Below are 22,765 nucleotides of genomic sequence, written 5' to 3' on the forward strand. Positions count from 1 at the left end.
GGACAGATGGGTTGTGTTTGGGCGTGCACATGAAGTAAATACAAAGTAGGGCAAAAGCCCAGACAGTTGAAAGTTACAGTAGCAGTCACATGTTGGAAACCTCTATACAGGGGTACATGATATCAATATCTTCATGGCCTCCAAATCTAGTAGCATGTGATTACCCAACTACCTATTCAAATACTCTCATGTTACATTGATTGTTGAATGATTTATCAAATCAATCTATATCAACAACCCAACTAACCATGTACCTATAATTCAACTTTCAAGAGAATTTTATTTCTCACCCTTTATTTTGGTTTCAAACAAGAGGGAAGGAAATGGTATTTTTGGACATCAATTATCAAATCATGAATCAAACTGTGAATCATTTTGCTAAAATAGTAAATCATAAATCGTAATATTCATTTTATTTAACATAATTGATAATTTTACATATATACATAAAATAACACATAATATTTAAAATAAAGTAAATATCAATATAACTAAATTATGTGTATATATACATAAAACATCGTATATGAATATAACTAATTGATCTCTTTTTTACTAATCGATAGAAGCAAAAATAACATCATTTCATGCATTATAAATCGAAAATAGAATTGAATCGTAGTGAATCGTAAATTGAATTGTGCGATTCACTCAATTTCCGATTCAACAGCACAATTTGAATTGTTTTGGTTGAAACTCCTATCGAATCATAGAAATCGAATCATGAATAGTGTGCTTCTAACAATCATCTTTTTGGATTCATGTTATAAAACACTTCCAGAACACACCCTCAAGAAAGCTCATACCTCATCAGTACATGCAGTGGGGAAATGCAAGAGTTGAATATTTCCCCACATGTAACTCAATTCTGTAGCTTGATCAGTCCTCCAGAAAACCGAGAAACCGGTTCATGAGTTTGGCGACTGGTCTGGCATCTCCTGGATGATATGGAGCGAGAGTGTCTAAACTCAGAGCTTTGATAGTGTGTAAAAGTGTTTGAGGGGAAGCACAAAACAAATGCTTCCTCTCTGCTAGTTCTTCCGCTAACTCACTTTGGTGATTGTCCATCAAATCCTCATTCACCACCACAATTAACAGCTTGCACAGTTGCAGTGTCTCAAATATGCTTCCCGAACCTGCACCAAAATTAAATTCAGTCTCAAAGACATCAGGATCAAAATGCATGTGTTCAAACTTAGAAGATATTAAACTTAACTCAGGGTCCAACGAACTTCATTCTATTCATTTTTGTGTGAATTTTTTTTTGGAAAAACCGAAAATAACTTCTTTTTTTTTGTTCTTTTTTTCAAAAAAGTGAGCCGTTTCATAACACTCAAAATTTGTTTTTGAAAACATTACGCCAAACCTAAAAACGAAAACAGAAAACAAAGACACAAGTGTGTTTGGTTTCAGTTTTCTGAATTCAGATTTCTGAAAATTGAATTTTTTGTTTTTCGTGTTTTTTTGTTTTTAGTGAGTATTTTTAAAATTTTAAGCAATTTTTTTTTTACTTTTTTAGATGCACCTTACTTAGATGTATCTAAATAGTAAAATATTTATGAAAAAATATTTAAAAAATTAATAAATAAGGCATACGCCCCTCAAGTAGTAGCGGTCCACTAGGAAAATGGATAGGATTAACTAGTTATTGGAGGGAATATAGTGAACGTTATTAGTGCATATGCCCCTTAAGTAGGATTAGATGATCAGACTAAAAGGGATTTCTGGGAGCGAATGGATGAGATCTTACAAAAGATACCCGTAGGAGAGAACCTAGTTGTAAGTGGAGATTTCAATGGCCATGTAGGTATAGATAAACTAGGTTATGAAATGGTACATGGTGGATACAGTTTTGGTAATAGAAATGAGGCTGGAGAGAGTACCTTAGATTTTGCGTTCGCTTCTGACTTGGTAGTGGCCAATACTATGTATAAGAAGAGGAAGGATTGATAACCTTTGAGAGTGGGTCAGTTAAGAACCAAATAGGTTACTTTTTAGTGAGAAAAGTGGACCGCCTAAAATACAGTGATTGTAAGGTGATTCCTAGAGAGAGTCTGGCCTCTCAACATAAGATTGTGGTACTAGATTTATGTTTTAAAGGGCAATACCAAGGTAGGAAGATTGGTGGGCGTAGGACGAGATGATAGGACCTAAAAGGGGATAATCTAAAAATATTTAAGAATAGAATGAATAAGGAAGGTACTTGGGACTTGGAAGATGATGCTAACACTATGTGAAACTCGATGGCCAATTGTATGAGGAGAATCTCAAGGGAAGTGCTTAGAGAGTCGAAAGGATCGAGACCCTGCTCTAGGGAAACTTGGTGGTGGAGGGAAGTGGTTCAAGCGTTAGTTAAGACAAAAAAAGAGTGCTTTAAAATGTGGTAGAAGGATAGAACTGAGGAAAACGTTAAGAGTTATAGATTGGCTAATAAGGCGGTCAAGAAAGTAGTGAGAGAGGCTACGTTGAAAGCGTATGATGACCTATACACTAGACTAGATAGTAAGGAGGAAGAGAAGAGGGTATACAAACTTGTTAAGATACAGGAGAGGAAAACAAGAGATTTTAATCAAGTTAAGTGCATCAAGAGTGAGGATTCTAGGGTATTGGTGAAGAATGAAGAGGTTAAGAAGATATGGAAGAACTATTTTAAGAAACTATTAAATGAGGAACATGGAGATATGTCAATAGGGGAAGAAATAGCCAGTAATACAATAAACGAAGACTATAGGTTCTATCGCAGGATTAGGAACATTGAAGAGGAGATTGCACTTAAGAAGATGAAATCAAATAAGGCTTTGAGACCCGATGATATCCTATTGAAGCTTGGAAGTGTTTGGGTAAAAAGGGGATTGCTTGGTTGACTAGATTGTTTAGCAAAATTTTGTTGACTAGGAACATGCCAGATGAGTGGAGGAAGAGTATTTTAGTGCCAATCTATAAGAATAAAGGAGATGTCTAGAATTGCAACAACTATAGAGGAATCAAGCTAATGTGTCACATAATAAAAGTGAGGGAGAGGGTGATGAAACGCCGATTGTAAGATATAACAGATGTGTTAGAGAATCAATTTGGATTTATGCCTGACAAGTCAACAATGGAAGCAATCTATCTTTTGAGAAGAGTAATAGAAAAGTGTAGGGAAAAGAAAAGAAACATTCATACGGTGTTTATTGACCTGGAGAAAGCATATGATACAGTGCCTCGGAATATAATATGGTAGGTGTTAGAGAAGAAAGGGGTGACAAAAGGTTATACTGATGTGATTAGGGACATGTATAAAGGGGTGGTGACCACTATTAGATCACCTACTGGAGAGACAAATGAATTTTCTATCACTGTAGAGTTACACCAAAGGTCTACCTTAAGCCCTTATCTTTTTGCTTTAGTTATGGATGATTTGGCGAGAAATATCAGGATAACGTGCCATGGTGTATGCTTTTTGCAGATGATATCGTGTTAGTGGATGAGATTAGAGGAGTTAACACAAAGTTGGAGATTTGGAGAAAACCACTTGAATCTAAAGAATTCTGGATAAGCAAAACTAAGACAGAATGCATAGAGTGTAAATTTAGTAACAGTAATAATGAAAGCAGAAGAGAAGAGAAGTGAAAATTGAGAACCAAGAACTGCCTAAGAGTGAACATTTTTGTTATTTAGGGTCGATTATCACAACGGCAGGGGAGATTGATACGGATGTAGCCCATAGGATTAAGGTGGGATGGTTTAAGTGGAGAAGTGCGTTTGGGGTACTATGCGATAAACAAATACCCACCAAACCAAAAGGTAAGTTCTATAGAACGGCTATTAGACCAGCAATGTTGTATGGGACGGAGTATTGGGCAACCAAGAAACATATAGATAGATGAGTGTTGCTGAGATGAGGATGCTAAGGTGGATGTGTGGCAAGACTAGACAAGATAGTTTCAGGAATTAGTGTATTCAGGCATAGGTAGGAGTAGCACCGACAGAAGATAAGTTGAGAAAGAATCAATTAAGATGATTTGGTCATATTCAACGGAGACCAACAGAGACAATAATGAAGAGATGTGATGCAGTGGCGGTAGATGGAAGTGTTAAGGACCGGGTAAGCCTAGATTAACGTTGGCTAGCGTTGTAAATAAAGATATGGATGTACTTAATTTGACTAACGAAATGGCCTTTGATAAAGCCGCGTGGAGGAGAAGGATTTATGTAGCCGATCCCATTTGATGGGACTTAAGGCTTGGTTTGATTTGGTTTGGTAATAAATACACAAAAATACAAAAATACAAAAAAAAAAAAAAAAAAAAAAAAAAGTACTGAATTTTCGTATTTTTTTTTATATTTTTGATATTTAGTGAATTTTTTAAAGATTTTTTTCACAAATATTATACTTTTTAAGTGTATTTATGTTAGGTGTGTCTAAAAAAAATTTTAAAAAATTGCTTAAAATATTAAAAAAATTCCGTGAAAACAAAAAAAACACGGAAAACGAAAAAGTAGAATTTTCTAAAAAGTGAATTTTGAAAACTGAAACCAAATAGAGTGAATCTCTAAACCAGTGGAATGCATGTTTAATTCATTGTTTTTCCCTTCTGGTTTTTGTGCATTATTAACTCTACCATGAAATCACCCACTGATAAACCCAGTTTTACTTATGGAGCCTTGTAGCCTCTTGTGTGTGCTCTTTCTAAAACAAGTATTTCTTGAGAAGGTCTGACATTGATTTTCCAGCAGGGATTACAAGGCATAATATGATAGAAGACTTCACAGAATTTTATCACATACAAAAAGCTTTTAATCAGTAACAAATTTACAGAAGGGGAAAATATCACATGTTTCCTATGGTGGGCATGAATCATGATGGTTGCATAAGATCCTTTACGTTTTATAGCTAGAAAAGTTCAGATCTTGCATGGTCAACAAAAGGCTACAAGTATAGCCACATGCACTAAAATAAATCAATACAATAAGTTGCATCAACAGAATACAGAATCTCTTATAAGATAATTTACTCTTTCAATCTATTTAATTATGTATCCAGATATTTGCATACTTTTCCATTTTTCCTTCCCGTGTTTCCCTTATGTTACAAAAATCCTTCTGATTCCGAGCTGACCGAAATGATGCTAAAATAAAATTTTGATCCTCGAGCATTTTTTCATGGAAGTGAGATCAATAATCAAGAATCAACATTCATTTGAAGTTTCAAGGAAACAATGTACAAACTTTTGAACCCAATGCTGTTAAATATGTTCTTTATGTACTCTTTTTTGGGTGAATAAACAAGTTCATTTGTCAATAAAACTTTCAAACGGTCAAAATCATTTAATCTAAGAACTTTAACCAAATATTGTACGTACCTGCATGACTGATAACAAGAGATGCCGATCTCAAATTGTCAGCAATGCTAGATGAAAATGTGAAGTAGTCTACAGCCAGGCAGACACCTTCTCCACTAGACTGTTTTGATAAGAAATGTGTGTTAAAAATGATTATATTAGAGAACTTACAAAATAAAAGAAATTTCTTTGAAATTGAAAGAAAATACCCTTTTAAGTTCTTAAGTATCTAATGAATTAAAAGGCCACTCTACAAAATAACATTCTCTAATGTACAATAAATAAGCTTTTTAGCAGATGCAAAAGATCAAGGATCTATTCCAATATTCATAACAGCTATTATCAAATAAAAATTATCACAAAAGCTATCATCAATGGTAAGAATGCCTTTAACAATAACAAAATAAAAATTTTAAAAGAGCACAGTTTCCATTTCCCCCTTCCTTTCACTCCCCTAGGAAAACGAAACATGGACTTGAGTCTTGAGGTAAAAATTTCTGAAAACTTCAATTTGAGTCATCACTCGAAACTCAAATAACTGAAACAAACAAAGAGTACAACAATTATAAGGTCCAAAAATTATGAGTGTCAAAATGGAGATTTTTCCTCCTTGAAGTGGAAATGAGATAACACTCATGTAAGTCTTTGTTAGATCCTTGCCTAGAATATTGTTGAATTGTTAAAGTCATACAAGAAAGAAATCGAGAAGATGCATTTAAACTCTACTATCAAAAAAGGTGAAGAAAAACTCAACAACTGAAACAAAAATAGTCACAACTTTTGAATCTCTCTCTCTCTCTCTCTAATGAAAAATAAAAATAAAAACAGAAGAAGGGAAAACAGTAAGACATTGATTTAGCAAGAACAAAACAATGGAGCTATGATAGTTTGCGAGCAACTGAAGTGGAGATAAGTTTACATCAAGCTGTGATAATTAGCACTGTTTACATTTATAGTAGGTTTACATCAAGGTTTGATAATTAGCACTGTTTATGTTGTTGGTTACTGAATTTTGGAAATGATGAAATGTCACAAGTACTTGACTTGAACCACATAAAATATTAAGCATATGATAGGATATAACTTTTTATTTCAAGAAGTGGGAGCAAAACTAGATGCTAAATAACATAGCAAGCTGAACAATGCTGCCAAATGTTGGATAACACTGATCCAGCAAACTATCTTGAGTTTACATTTGTCCCAGTCCCACATCAACGTAGGCACAGACCTGAAAGTTCACTAATTCATACTCAAAATAACTTATCAGGATGGAAGTTAAAATGGGGGCAATGTGCACCTCACGAAATGTTTGAGGATTCTATAACCAATGGGCAGCTTGTGAAGTTTAAACAACTAGTGTTTCCTGGCAGACTTGAGAGGCCCGTAGGAAAAAGCACTTCACGGATGAAGTTCCAATTTTTATTTTATTCTATAATTATTTATTAATTTTTGCTGATAAAGTTTCAATTATTTGTTTATTTTTATTCTCCAAATACAAGATTGAATTTTTTTTTTCTAGGATCACTTTTCTCAGTTCCCCGAATTTTTTAAGTTGGTATTATTTGAGTTGCATACGAACCTGTTTGGCACATGATAATCTCAACCAGGTTCAGCCATAGATATTGAATCAAATTCATAATTCAATGTGTCAAATTTCAAAATCAAGAATACACAAACATAGCAGGAGTACCAAAATTCAGTCTACAGGTACTTGTATATCCATTTAACTTACTACTAGAAGTTTTCTTTAGTGCATTTCTGTGTTTATCTAAAAGTGAGACTTTAATCCATAAGGTAGAACTCAAATTTTTGGCACCCTTAGCCTTCAGTATTTTCTAATCCTATATTCATTCTTACAGCCGAATCCTAAATCAACTGGCACAACTTCAATTCTACAGGCTTGCAACTGAAACCTATAAACAAAATCTAAGATTGAATTTAGATTTAAAGAATTAAATGGAGGGGATAGAGTTCAAATTCACAAATGTCTAAAAGAATTGGCAATTGAAATTGGATAAGGAGGGAAGAAAAAAAAAATATAGGAAAGAGAGGTATATTCAACTAGAATGCTTATGCAGCTAGAATTGTTCACAAGATGGGATTTTAAGTAACTCCCTTCACCTTTCAATTTCAAATCAACTGAAATAAAGTTCTCAAATCAATTTGTTGGTTCTTTTGGCATCCAAATCTAAGCAGCAATCCTTGAATCACCAAATCAAATCCATCAATCTCAAATTCATCAATCCAGAAGCAACATGAAATCCTTTTTACCATGTTGGAACATTTTAAACCTTGCTAATGATGACCCTTTCTACTTTTTAATGTATCCAAATATTGTCCTTACGAGAAAACTTCAAATCATTCTAGCTACTTCTGAACTTCAACTTGCAATATTTTGATTGTCTTCCCAAATTTCTTCCAAGGACACAAACCTCAATGGATTTGATAAAAAATAAAAAATAAATAAAAAAAGGTGGACAATAGGGAACTCAACATTACACACATACCCACCCACCCTTACATACGCACAACACAAGTAAAAACTTTAAATTTGTTATATTGGACAACAAGGACTATGGGTCCAATCAAAAGAAAAACCTGAAAAATCTTAAATATACCTTGGTGGGGATGTATGACCCACGGCCAATTTGAATAAGAAGTTGGGTATACCCTTTGTTAAACAATTCCCGTTTAACTTCCGGAGTGTCCACCACTTTAACAAGAGCGTCAAAACAAGTTGTTCCTACAGTCACAAAAACTATCCTCTCGGGCTTTATACTATCATCAATATCATCCATTTATGATTGCGTATCTTTTTCCTCAAAGTGTCACAAACCCAAGCTCAGCAACTGTCACAAACAACGTCAAATGCTTACTACGATAACCATAATTGAATAACTAAGAATTCAATGAAGCATGAGAGAGATCTTATGCTGTATGATTAATGGGGATCGACAAAATTAAAGAAAAGCTCTTTCTTTTCGTTCTTTTGGTTCTAGTCATTCGTCATTTTAGGATTGACAACTAACAAAAGAACAATATGGAATAGCTTCAAACACAATAACAAAGAAGAAGAACCGTACAGTCCAAAAAAATGTCCTGCAAAAGTCTAGCTGAAAAAAATATGCAATCCTACTATCAACTGCGGGTAAAATTTGACAAAATTTTCTTCACCCACAACAGATTGTGAAAGAAGGTGGTGGAAGGAAAATATGGAAGGCATGGAGGTAATTGGTCCCCTGGTAGCGTTGTAGGTTCCTATGGGGTGGATCATTGGAAATGAATTCTGAGGGTTTGGGATGAGTTAAAAAAAAGGGCAATCTTTTTCAATATAGGAAATGGGAGGAGGGTAAGGTTCTGGCTTGATCCATGGTGCAGTCACGGGGATCCCTCAGGGAAGTATTTCTAATCTGTGTTAGTAAGCTACCAATGTGTTTGCAACTGTGGATGATTAATTAGAGATCACTCTAACAAAAAATTATGTGAAGTCTGTGGTTTCAAAAGACTTCCACAGATTGGGAGGTCAATTTGAGGGAGGCTTTCTGAGATTGTTGGATAGGTAGGTCTTGGATTTAGCTTGGAGGCCAGGATGCTTTGGCATGGAGGCCATTGAGGAGTGGAGTAAACTTCATTCGTTCTTTTTACCAGGAGCATTGTGGAGGTGAGGCTTCCTTCCCTGATAGGAAAGCTATTTGGAGGATTAAGGCAGGCCCCTCCAATAGACGCTCTTTTGCTTGGATAGTTTGATTTGATGTGTCTTCACTTGACCATAGACAATCTTAGGAGGAGACGCAAGGTGATTGTTCATTGGTGATGTATAAGCATTCTGGGAAATCTACGAATCATCTTCTCCTCCATTGTCTAGTGGCTAGTGAGTTGTGGGATATGTTGTGCTTGATTTTTTTGTTTGGTTTGGGTTATGCCTTGTTTGGTGAGAATGTTTTGTTGTTACTTGGAGCTTACATTGTCCTGTGAAGTACCAGACGAAGGTGTGGCAAAGAGCGGTTTTATGTGTTTTGTGACTCAGAGAGGAATGCTCTTTTCTATATTAATTCTTTTGTACAATTCATTGTAGATATATACATGCCTTTCATGTATAGCTTTTAGCTTTGAGTGTACAGAGTTTGCCCCTTTAGGTAGTGTTTGAATCATGGATTTCACCCACCTTTTCCCTTTCCCTTTCCCTTTCCCTTTCCAAATCCCTACCCAAATCATGATCCAAACACAGCCTTAAAGTTGCTTCTCTTTGGTCAATAATTTTTCACTTATAGGCAGGGTTGGATATCCAAGAAAAAACATAAACAAACTAGAGCCAAAACATAAAAGAACACTAGATCCTATAATATACCAATGCCCCAAATCAAGAGATATTTGATTTCTACAGAGTTTTAAGGGATATTTCCTTCAGACAAAATCTTCAAAATTAGGAGTTTTAAGGAATATTACCTTTACATTGTATCTTCAAAAAATAAACTAAAATAAATGGAACAATAATATCAAATGTATTGGCAATTTCTATTGTGGTCCAAGAAAACACATAAGAAACTTCAATTCAATCCAAACCTTGTTTCTTACTGGTCAAACAGAGCACAAAATAAATAATTTAAAAAAAAAAAATCAAACTAAAATAGAACCAAAAATTCCTTCTCATATGCCATCCAATGTACATTAATATACACAAACACATATATGTATGTATATATGTACAGGCCAAAGCTGATACAGAAAGAGATAGGGATTGTTAGGAATCTAGAAATGAGAAGTACAATCCAAACAAAAACATATGATTTTATTATCAAATACAACTACTTGAACTATAGATGTTTCACGAAATGATGAGAATAGTAGAAGAGACAGGTTAAATCTTGACCTGTTTGGTTGACAAATTTGAGTTTAGGGTTTGTGCCTGAGAAACGATGGAATGATCGTACAAGAAGAAGAAACGAGCCGAGCACACTGGCGACCGTTTGTCGAAACAAAACCAAAGGCGACTTTTTGGTTTTCAGCCGGGCTGACCGGGTTCGGACCGGGTTTTCACAAGGAAAGGTTAAGACTAGGGCTTTGTCTCCAATCCTAAACTATTTTTACAAATTACTCAAAAATTATCCCTAATCCTTTTATTAAAAATTTATCAAATCAATAAATAAATAATTTTTCATCAAATTCAAAATTGATTGAAAATTTACAATGATGACGCGTTGGAAATAGTTTTTTTCCTCTCAAATTTAATGAAAAGAAAAATTTAGAATAAGAGGATAAATTTTTAAAAATATTTGCTCAAAATTTAATGAAGAAAGTTGAAATAGTTCATATCATGTCAAGTTTTTTATTCAAATTTTGAATCAAATTAGATTAAAAAATAATAATGAAGGGTTAACGCATCTCAATCTCAAATGCTTCATTAAATTTTTTTATTAAATTTGATAAAAAATTTGATCTAATATGATGCACTTTAATAATAAATTTAAAATTCTCATCAAATCTTTTTATAAAATTCATAATTCATTCCAAAAGCCTTTACAAGATGGAATTGCACACACTTGCACCATTCACATTCACACCACAGAGCGTCGGAGTTAGAAAGTTAAATTAGGGAACACTTATTAATTACAATATCAAAAAATTTTACAAAAATATTTCACCGAAGTTTTTACAATTGATTTCGAGAAATATCAATAAAATAATATTATTTATAACTAGTGCATCATGGACAATATAAAAATATAGATATGAGTCTTAAAATAAATTATATAATGATAAATTTTTTTTTATACAAAATTTAATTAAAAATTCAATATAATGGTAATATCATGTCATCATTAGTATCCGATATCACCAACTAATAGTAAATAAACACATAGAGAGTGAACCTCACATGTCAAATGTAACTAACAATCTAATAAATTTAATATATTTATAGTGAGATTATTTATCCTTACATGTCAATAATAATGACATCACCATTACATTTAAAATTTTCATAGATAATATGGTGTATAGTCTCTTCATTTTCAATCAAAATAACCATTATTATTTTTATAATTTTTAAAATGTCATTGACATTTTACTCTAATAATATTTTTGTAATTCTTTTTACTTAAAATATTTTATTTATATTTGAAAAAAAAATACAAAATACAAAATCCAAGGAGGCACATGACCCCCCAGTCCTTACGTGGCTCCACCATTGACTCTACATACGATGTATTTACCCTCTGGTCCTTACGTGGCTCTGCCACTGACTCTACATACGATGTATTTACACCCTGCTGTAGACACCCCATTTTTGACCGACCTTAAGACTCAGACGTCACCAGTTGAGCGCTTGGTGATATTGCATATCGTGCTCATTCAGAAGTTTTAGAGTCTCGGCTGCGAGCCTTGCCTCCGGACATCCGGACTCTTTCGTGCCTTGCCTCGGTTTGCGAACCAAGCTCTGTTTTCTCTGTTTTCTCTTCTCGAAGGGAGAGAGAGGTCTCGTAGATCATCCCTCAGTGGCCGTAGGCTACGTTTCGTGGTTGTAGGCCATCTTTCCCGTTTGGAGCCCGGTTTCCGATTTTTCGGAGCCGACGGCCGTGTGCCTCGGTTCGGGACCGCCTAACCACCTCCGTTTGCTCCGGTTTTTGGCACACACCTTATTTACTCCCTTTTGGGGGACACTGTGGCCCGAGACACCAACTTCGTGGTTGAATGCCACCTCCGGTGCTTAACAGCCCATTTTCGGGGCCCCAGACTGCGCGTTTCGGTCCCCGAACCTCCGTTTGGCATCCGTTTTGGTTCATTTTTGGTGGAGGCCTTATTTTCATTGTTAGGAAGCTTGTAGGAGGGTGGAAGGCCAGCAATTGTTCTGAAAAGCCATCTTTATTTCTTCATCGCTCTCCGTCGCCCGTTTTCCTCACTAACAAGCCAATGTTGACCACCCCGGGGCCACTTTCTTGAACCCTAAACCCCATATTTGTGTTGTACACACCTAGGAGGCCACCAATATTTGGTGGCCGACCAGCAATTGTGCTTGACCCTTTTGAACCCCTCTAAAAAGTTGGCTTTTCTCTCTCCTGGTTCACATTTTCTGGGTTTTGACCACATAGTTGTGTTGTGCACACATGGAAGGCCACCTTTTTGAGGTGGCCGACCAGCAATTGTCATTGACCCTTTTGACCCTTGGTCGGCCGGCCATGGGGGGTGGCCGGCCGGCCAGCTGGCCCCCTGAACCTTCTGAACTTGGCCGGCCATGACCCTCTCACCTGGTTCCTTACAGCTGTACCCTCTGTTTCCCCCCAGATCCTGTATCCGAGGGGAGGTCTTTTGGGGGGGAATTTGAATTTGATTTTCCCCTTCTTTTCTCCACTCCTCTCCTCTATAAAACCAGCTCCTCAGCTCCTTGTTTGAGGGTTACAAAAACTTGTTTGGAGCTCTTGCATTCAATCTCTCTCTCTCTCTCTCTACTCCAAGCACCAAAACCCCTTAAGTTCTACACCATTTACCCTACACCTCATAGCACAAGGCCTCCATCCCTCATTCCAGCACTTTGGGACTGTTTTGATGAGGTTAAAGGCTTAGAAAATTAGTCCAAGAGCTGCTGGTTCATTAGTCTTCAAGGGTAAGTCCTCTTCTCTTCTTTTCTTGCCTTATTTTGCTTTGTATCTAAGCCATACTTGCTAGCTTTTTTGGGCTCCGACCCAAACTGTAAATAGTCTTTTTTTGAGCTTCTTTTCATGTTTGATAAAGGATCTCTTACTGTTTGAGGTCTTCTACTATCACTTGCCTCTTTAACTCTCTTTTAGGCCTTTTTCTTGCATGATATTTTAGGCTTATTTGTGAGCTTTTTCGGACTTGGTCATAAACTGTGAAATATCTTTTTTTGAGCCCCTCTTCAACTTTGTTGAAGGGATCTCCTCTGTTTGAGGCCATCAGCTATCACTTGCCTCTTTATCTCTCTTTTAAGCCAATTTTTGCATAGTATTTTAGGCTTGTTTGTGAGCTGTTTCGGACTTGGTCATAAACTGTTAAATGTTTTTTTTTTTGAGCCCCTCTTCAACATTGTTGAGGGCTCTTCTCTGTTTGAGGTCTCCTACTATCACTTGCGTCTTTATCTCTCTTTTAGGCCAATTTTTGCATAGTATTTTAGGCTTATTTGTGAGCTGTTTTGGGCTTTTCCATAAACTGTGAAGTATCTTTTTTTGAGCCCCTCTTCAACTTTGTTGAAGGGCTCTCATCTGTTTGAGAACAGAAGCTACCACTTGTCTCTTTACCCCTCTTTTAGGCCTTTTCTTGCATGATAGTTTGGCCTTATTTGTGATTATTTTCGTGGCTTGATGTAAACTGTAAAGTGTCTTTTTTTGAACCCATATTAAACTTTGTTGAAGGGCTCTTTGCCATTTTGGGCCATCTGCTGTCCCTTGTGTTTAATCTCTCTTTTAGGGCCATTTTTGCATACAGTTTGGCCTTATTTGTGATTATTTTTGAGACTTGTTATAAACTGGAAATATGCATGTTTTGGGACTGTCTTGCATCTGTCTTCATGCTTCATGATCAAATAATGCATGCTTTGTATAGCTGTAAGTCATTCTATATGCCTAGTTTCGAGTTTCAGGGTTCATTCCATGCATCGGGTGCCATGTTTCCATGTTTCGGGGCTGTTTTGTATCATATTTCAGCGCTGAGATTTGCATATTTGCATACCATATTCCATGCCTTGCCATGCTTCGGTAGAGTGGCATTTATTGCCTTAGGTTCGGTCCTCGATTTGCATGCATGCGTGTACGTGTTTCGAGAGTCTCATTTTCATCTAATGGCTACTGATGTGAGTGTGGCTGAGGTCCATTCATGTTGGTGTAAGTCCATTATGCATTGTGTATGCCATTTCAAATCATAGCATTGCGTATGCTAAGTTGTATGTTAGAGCATTGTGTATGCCTTGTTACATCGCGCATTGTGTATGCCACCTCATAGCATTGTGCATGCTAGGTTGTATATTAGTTGCATTCATGCATGTCATGCATATTGCATTGTGCTTGGGATAGGAGTTAGCTCGAGCACGGGAAACGAGGGATGTTTCGTACTCCGAGTGACGGAACGTGTCTCAATTCCCTGTCGCCGACACTCCGGATTATCCATAATGGAGTCTAGGCCTTGTTGTGTCCATATGTGCATTCATTTCATATTAAGTCGTGCAAATCGACTCCTCGGCCATCATGCATCGAGATGCGTGATTGGTGGCACGAGGATCGAGGACTACTCTCCCTGAAGAGTAGTCATGCATACATATGTGAAAATACTTTGCCATGCCCCTTTGTTGCTCTCTGTTGCAGCAAATCAGAAATCGGCAGCCTTCCGGAGCTTGGCACGCATCCCGACAACAATTGCAAACAGAGGCGAACCGGGGCATCGTAGTGTATTTTCGCGCAAGGCAACTCAAGCATGCATCATCCATCATTCGGAACAGAGCTGAGGTGGTCCATAGATTTGCGTGCAATTTACTGCTTTCCTAGATTAATTTGCTAAATTAATTAGGATTTGTATTTATTCGGACTGTAATTATTCATTTGGGACTGTATATTATTCGGACCCTCCGAGCGAGGGCACAACTGTAATAAGTGTGCGTGTGTGTGATGTATGTCTTCCAACTCCACGTCTTTCTCCCTTTTATTTACCAGCTTATGATGGTTAGATTAGGGCATGTTTCAATTAGCATACAGTATGATAGCATGTTTGCATTCATTTCATCTGTCTCACATGCACCGGGCTCGGCGCATCATAGTAACTGCATTGTATTTTCAATTCCAAATTGAATACTTGTTAGTTGTAGCATTTCGCATGCCATCTTTAGAATAGCCGAGCCTATCTTAGTTGCATTTTGCATGTGTTGCATTAGACATTTATGTATAGTTAGGATCATGCATGGGTTTCTAATCAGCTTCTGTTTTGGCTTGGAATACTCGGTAAGTTTTATGCTTTAGCATCCTTGCATGTGTGTGAGTGACTGCCATGATAGCATGCTTACCATGAGGCTAATTGCTTATGTGATATAACTGCCTGAATGCCTGTGGGTGAATGTTGGGTTATTTAGATTGGAACAATTCATTCACTGTGAGTTTTAAGCCCACTAGATAGTGGCAAAATCATGTTTTCTAAGCCCACCCGAGGGTGGCAAATCCACGTCTTAGCCTACTTGCGGGTAGCACCATCAAACCATTTTCAAAATAAACAAACATGAAATGTTTTGTTCCAATTCAGACGATCCAGTCTATACTTGTATGCTGTGCGCATCACATAGTAAATCTAGGCTAATAACCGGAATAAGAACGCATAATGTTTTCAAAAATAGATATCATGGTTAGTAGAGGCCGATCTTTGATCGGGCGAGCGGGGGTGTTCATGAAGTGACCTTCCCCAATCGTACCCAAGTTCCCGAGCCGAGGCAACTTTGACGATGACGGACACGTGGCCTTAGGCAAACGAGTCAGGGTTTCCTAAATTTCTCCAAAATAAAATATTTAGGTGGCGACTCTGTATCTGGCAAAGCAGTCCATGTTTGACACTTCTTTTAAAATCTGTTTTCTCAAAACGATTTGCCGGATTTGGACTCTTTGGTTCAGATTAAGAACCATGACAATTTGAGAGTCCTGAACTGTAGTGAGCCCAATATGAACGAACGGAGGGGGACTCGCCCTCCCGGGGCGTTCGGGGACATCTACACCTGCACACTCTGAAGTTACCTCCTACACAAAACAGCGTTATACACCCTACACATGATACACTTGCACCTTTCACACTATGAATTGCATGCATATACTTACATCCTTCACACACCCTACACATGACATGCTTGCATCCTTCACACTATGGAGTTGTACCTTAGATATGATACAAAATCAATGACTTTTTCCCATCCTCCTACTCGCTCTCTCTCTCTTTCTTAATAAATTTTGCCTCTCTCAATCCAAAAAATCCTAACATTTCATGAAACTCATGAGAGCTCAAATTGAGGATTTTGGTAATCTATGGCAGTTCAAGTTGAAGATGATAGATGAAGACATGGAAGGTGAGAGGGAGTTTTTATGTGCATTAGGGCCGAGCTAGGCCAAGGCATGGTAATGGGCCGTTCTATGGGCCATAGTAAAAAGGGCTGAGTAAAAGGGCCTCGTGGTTAGCTCGGTCCAAAAATTGCCTTGTAGTTAACTCAGTCACCCCGGTTGGAGGGGTAATTAGCTCGGCCACAGTGTTTGGAACCGAGGTATCGTGGTTTCTTATGGTGGACCTTACTCTGGTTAGCACGGTCAGAGCTTGCTATAGTTAGCTCGATCTCAATGGACAAAACCGAGGTACATGTGAACAAGAGCCGAGCTATGAGTTGCATGTGAAGGTACTGGATTGAGTATGACAAAGAGATATTGTTAGCTCGATTATGTTGTCATTTCACCGAAGTAAAACCATCTCACTTGGTTTAAGCAGTGAGGGGGGTGTTGAAGGATAAGCATTATCTTTCAGAAGTGTGATTCCTAGGAGAACTTTACATGGAGGAATAAGAGTCCTACTAGGATTATGCCACACGGAACCTATAAAAACTCATAACAGAACCTATGGAAGAGGTAACTGTAGATCGCCCGGAGAACTCCCGAGAAAATCTCGTTTTGTTCTCTAGCTACTACAGTTCGGACTCAATGTCACGGTTCTGAATCTAATCTCGCAAAGTGCGATGCAAGACCGATAAATCACCAAAGAGTCCAAATCCGGCAAATCGTTTTGGAAAACTGATTTTTAAGAAAGAAGTGCCAAATATGGACTGCTTTGCCAGATACAGAGTCGCCACCTAAATATTTTATTTTGGGGGAAATTTAGGAAACCTTGACTCATGCCTAAGGCCACGTGTCCATCATCACCAAAGTTGCCTCGGCTCGAGAACTTGGGTACGAGAGGGGAAGGTCATGCAATGAGCACCCCCGCTCGCCCGATCAAAGATCGGCCTGTACTAAGCATGATATCTTGTTTTTTGAAAACACATGCGTTCTTATTCTGCTTAATTAGCTAGAATTACTATGTGATGTGCACAACACACAAGTATAGACTAGATCGCCTAATTTGGAACAAAGCATCGCGTATCCGTTTATTTGTTTAGAAATGGTTTTGAAGTTTGCTACTCGTAAGTAGGCTAAAACACGGATTTCAATTAATCGTTCCAATTCAAGTAATCCAACCTTCACCCACAGGCATTCAGGCAGTTTATATTAACTAATCAATTAGCCTCATGGCAAGCATGCTAACATGGCAACATTAACACACATGCAGTATGCTAAAGCATAAACACTCACAGTGTACTCCGAGCCAAAATAGAGAACTAGTTATAAATCAATGCATGACCCTAGTTCATGTTAAGATGGCTAATGCAATGTGACAACCCTCACCTCTAATTACTGCTAAACTGTGACTGAACATAATAAGTAACTGATTAGGATGAAATCCTAAACTAATTGCATGAGTATGTTGTTCGATTACATTTCTATCTGTTTATCAATTGATTAATCTGTTAATGTTTTAAGTTTTGAACTGCAAATTGAAGGCCTTATCGGCGGCTGAATCAGAAATTGATTAGTGTTTTATGCTAATTATAATTTGTGTGATTTTATGGTAGGTTTAATTTAAATTTGATTTGGAACGATTAAATTAGATTAAATAATGTTAAATTACATTAGTTCAAGTTTATTACAATTTTGTCATTGAGTGGCCATTTCCTATACACTTGTTTGGGACTTAATTAGTACATTCCATACATCATTTCATCATCCTTCTTGAAGCCAAAACCGTGAGCAAAAGAGGGAGAGCAGGAGAGCTTTGGTTTCAACAAGAATTGCTTGGAGAATTCGAAGAATTGAAGAGTAGATTGCATAATTGAGCTTCTAGACTTGAAATTGAGGACCTAAGGTGATATTTATCCTTTAGTTTATGAATTCAAGTTGGTTCTTGCATGGTTCATGAGTCATTAGTGATCTAAGTCAAGAATTTGTTTAAAGAGTTGATTTGAGTAGCTAAATCATGCATGCATGTACACATTGTTAAATTTTGAGGTTGATTTCATGGAAATCCTCACATGCATGTCTATATTCTAGCTATGATCCATCAATTCATCATGTTTTTGAGTGAATTGACTCATTTGATCAAGTATTTGAAGCTTTGATTTCAATTGAACACTTGCATGTTACATATACATTATGTTCATGAAATTCTGTTTGGATTTGTGTTTAATTGAACTACCTTTGGGCTTTGATTTTGCAAATTGATCTTTGAAACATGTCATATTATGAGTTTTAAAGTGTTTTCCAGAAAATTAGCCCAAAAGAATTGAATTTGATGCTTTAAATGTTGAATTTGAGCTTGGAGGTTCAATTTGGAAATTCCAGATTTTGGACCCACGCTCGAGCGTAAGACTTCACGTTTGAGCGTACACTCTGAGTACATGCATCCCGCTCGAGTGGGGAAAGTAACGCTCGAGCATGAAATGCGTGTATCCAGTACTTTTCATATGTTTGCAGTCCGCTCGAACGAGGAAATGAACGCTCGAGCGAGGACTTGTGTCTCACGCTCGAGCGGAGGTCGAACGCCCATCAAGCGTGAATTGCATGAATCTAGTACTTTTGCTTGAGTTTATAGTCCGCTCGAGCGAAGGAAGTCACGCTCGAGCAGAACTCCTTTGTCTGCATGTCCGCTCGAGCGTAGAAAGCCACGCTCGAGCGTGGACCCCTATTTCAGCAAATTTTGAAAAGTGTTTTAAAGTGCATCTTTGCATCTTCTTTCCATCCTAGGCATTCCTAGGCCATGTTTAAGGCATCTTAATGAGGATATTGATGTAGAACCACATCGAGTCAAGATAGGGACTAAGTTGTTGATTCCCAAGTGTGTAACTTAGTGTGTGTTCGTTCTGTAACTGTGTAGGGTTGGCATCTGAGGACGCTCATTAACTGTCTATAGCCCAGTGCTCTGTGAGTAACAATGTTGTAAAGATATGTTCAATAATGAATATTTTCTAAATGATCTACTGTACTGCTTTCTGAAATGATATTTCTTACTGAATGAATGTTTATCCTAATTGTAAACTGAATTCATGGCATCTATAGCAATCTACTGTTACTGTACTATTACTGCTACTATTACAGAGATCTCTGTCGGTTCCCATATTTGGAACCATTACTGTTTACTGTTATGATGGCCATCAACTGACTGTTCGGTCTGTTAAGACCTACTGTATTGTTTTGCTATTGGATGTACCACATATAACTGCTATAGTTTCTAAATGACTGATATGACTGTTTAATAACTGAAAGGACATTCATTCTTAACCTCTTTACACAGTTGTTATTCACTGGGCTCTAGCTCACTGTTTATATATATATGTAGTTGTCCAAGCACCGGACCGGAGCTAGGAGCGTCGGGTTAGCTCTCGTTTTGTCAAGCCAACCGTTGTGCCTCACTGCGAGGTTCCAAGTCGTTTCAAGCCAAGGCTGGTTTGGGGTGTTTTAGATTTCCCCTTTTGCCTTTGTTCTGTAATAAATGTTAAGACTTGCACTGTACAGTTGTGTTAGGGATTCGGTCCCTAACCTGAATGTCTGTATATGATGTATGTAATACTGCTTTGGTTTTAAATGTAAATATGTTCAGGAAAGTCTTTTTGCATTCAGAATGTCACAGCTCATTGGACACCTTTTATTTATTGTTTTGGCTTCCCCCAGCCCCTGTACTCTGTATTACTGTCTTTACTGTTAAGCAGGCCTTTGGTAATCACGGATTACTGACCGATTACGGTGCTAAATCCATAGGGGCGGGTTTGGGTCGTGACATGCAACACATGCAAAATGCAACTACAAATAGGCTCGGCTATTCTAAGATGGCATATGAGATGCGACAACTCGATACATGTATTCAAGTAGGAATTGAAATACAATGCAGTTAGTATGATGCGCCGAGCCCGGTGCATGCAATACAGATGAATGATGCAAACATACATAGCATAAGGATGCTAAATGAAATATGCCCTAAAACTAACCATCGTACGCGGTTAAGTAAAAGGGAGAAAGAAATGGGGGTTGGAAGACATACATCACACACACGCACGCTTATTACACTAATTGGCTCTCTCGAGGAAGAGACCGAAAGAATAATACAAACCATCTAATTAACTAACTAACAAACTAATTAATTATTACACAATCAAATGAATAACTAGCTACAACTAATTATTACAACACTTAAATAATTAACAAATTAATTAAGCTACGAAAAAAACAGTAAAGAGGCCTCGGGGAGAGGGACAAATGCATGCTCGGTCAGCTTCGCTCGAAAACCCGTTGCCATGTCTCATGTTGCCTCTGTTTGCACTGCTCTGTATCTCTACAAAGTGTGAAAATTCCCAACACAGTTCTAATTCACCCCATGGGCACTGTGGGAGGCCATCGGCCAAAAATCATGGTCATCGGCTAAGATAAACAAGTCATCAACCAAATATGAAACCATCAGCCAAACACTTGTAGCCGACCGGCACTGAAGATAGCCGATCGGCCATCTATTCCCGTAGACTGCTCATTTTGCTGCAGCAGAGGACAAACAGAGTATGGCAATGCATTTACAAGACAATGTTTGCAACTACACCGCTTATCATGTTTAAGACTCAAAAGAGTATAGTTCTCGACCCTCGGACCATCAATTGCATATTTTAATGCATGATGGCCAAAAGAGTCAAGTGTGTAATTCAATATCAAATGAAATGCACAAAATACATAAGGGACCTTAACCTCTATCATGTGTGATCAAGAGGCAAGGCAATGCACACACAATGCTATGCAACTTAAGCATGCAACAACATGCAATGGAACTAAATATGTAACAAGCATGCGATAACATGCAAGGCAAGATGGATGAGCATGCAACAACATGTTAATTAGCAAGAATGTGACAGCATGTATTGTGACAAGAATGCAGCAAGCATATAAGCATGATGTAAAGTAGCAACTTTGAACAACATGGTAAATGGACTTAAACTAAAGATGGACAGGCCTCAGCCATGCCCAAAATCAGTGCCTCAGCCATGCCCAAAATCAGTGGCCAAAGTTATGAATTGGAAGCATGAAAATGCAAAACAAACATGTACATGTAAATGGTCCAACACCTAGGCATATGAGGGCAACTTTCAAGAACACTTAAAAGGGGACAAACATGGACATGTGACAAACATTAGAAGCTCTGAAATCATGCATGGAAAGGTGTCAAACCAACCAAACAAAGCATACAAGAAAGCCCAAAGCTTAAGGCTAGCCAAGGGACTCAAGCCATGGCCATGCAAGGCAAGCCCCAAAGGGCCAAGTGCACTCAAAACAGTCCCAAGACAGGTCAAGACAAGACCAAAAACATGTTCGAAACTAGCCAACACAAGCTAGAATACAACTCCAAAAGGCATGAGGCATGCAACGCTATAAAGGGGTGTTACACTACACCTATCAAAACCAAACATGGCATGAATTATCCAATGAAAAACAAAGTTATGGCATATCAAAATAAGGCCAAAAACCCACTTGGATGGCATCCCAAAGACCTAAGCATGGAGGCATACGCAATGGTCCATTCATGAGGCATAAAACACCAACTCTTTAAAACATTAAAGGAGTGATAAGTGCAAGTGTATAAGCATGAAACATGGACTAAAATAACATAACAAATGATGCCAAATCATTGAAATGAGCCAAGTAATGCATGCTAGAGGACTCAATACTTAAAGCTAACAAGCTAGATTGAACCATGGCTATACAAAGCAAGTCATGCATGACTAAACAACCTAAATCAGAGCTAGAGCATGCTAAAACATGAACAAAAGCTTCTTGAAGTTAAGCCAAAAGCATGCTAGAATGACATGTTAAGGCATGATGCATGTTAAGGCAAAGTACATGATGCATGTAAGAGCCAACTAAACGCACCCAAAACAGAGTCATGGCATGCTAAAACAACACCAAAATCCCACTGAAATGGAGTCAACATAAGCTAGAAAGACATACTCAAACATGAAGCATATAAGACTAGTTTGTGTGATTTACACTACAAGTGTATTAGGTATGCATGGAGTGACAAAACCAAGCAAAAACAGTGTTGTATCATGGCAAAACAAAGCCTAATATATACTGAAATGAAGCTACAACAAGCTAAGCCAACATGCTACCAATATAAGCCACTTATGCAAGCATACAAGACAACAAGGAGAGGGGATGACCGTCTCCTATTTAAGACCTCAAAACTGCCTTTCCACCACTAAAAATCCTCTGGATTTCAGTGGTAGAAAGGTCATGCAAAGCCAAGAACAAGGGCCAAAATGGATGACCTAAAACAAGGCCTAACAAGGCCTAAGAGGGGGTAGATCACCCCCAACCTCAAAATGACCTCAACCAAAGATTTAAAGCATATAA

General features: G+C 37.6%; 1 protein-coding gene across 1 annotated transcript; it reads right to left on the reverse strand.

Annotated features, from left to right (window-relative positions):
- Positions 1 to 565: 565 nt before the first annotated feature.
- On the reverse strand, positions 566 to 10,389 carry LOC114264237 (uncharacterized). The gene is made up of 4 exons (XM_028204830.2): positions 10,195 to 10,389; positions 7,943 to 8,173; positions 5,346 to 5,445; positions 566 to 1,136 (listed from the first exon to the last, which is right to left on the reverse strand). The coding sequence occupies exons 2-4, from the start codon at positions 8,120 to 8,122 to the stop codon at positions 880 to 882; spliced, it is 537 nt and encodes a 178-aa protein (XP_028060631.2). The 5' UTR covers positions 8,123 to 8,173; positions 10,195 to 10,389; the 3' UTR covers positions 566 to 879.
- Between the last annotated feature and the right edge of the window lie 12,376 nt (positions 10,390 to 22,765).

The sequence above is a fragment of the Camellia sinensis genome, chromosome 5 (assembly GCF_055761805.1).
Source record: "Camellia sinensis isolate YWXY chromosome 5, ASM5576180v1, whole genome shotgun sequence".
Lineage (NCBI taxonomy): Eukaryota > Viridiplantae > Streptophyta > Magnoliopsida > Ericales > Theaceae > Camellia > Camellia sinensis.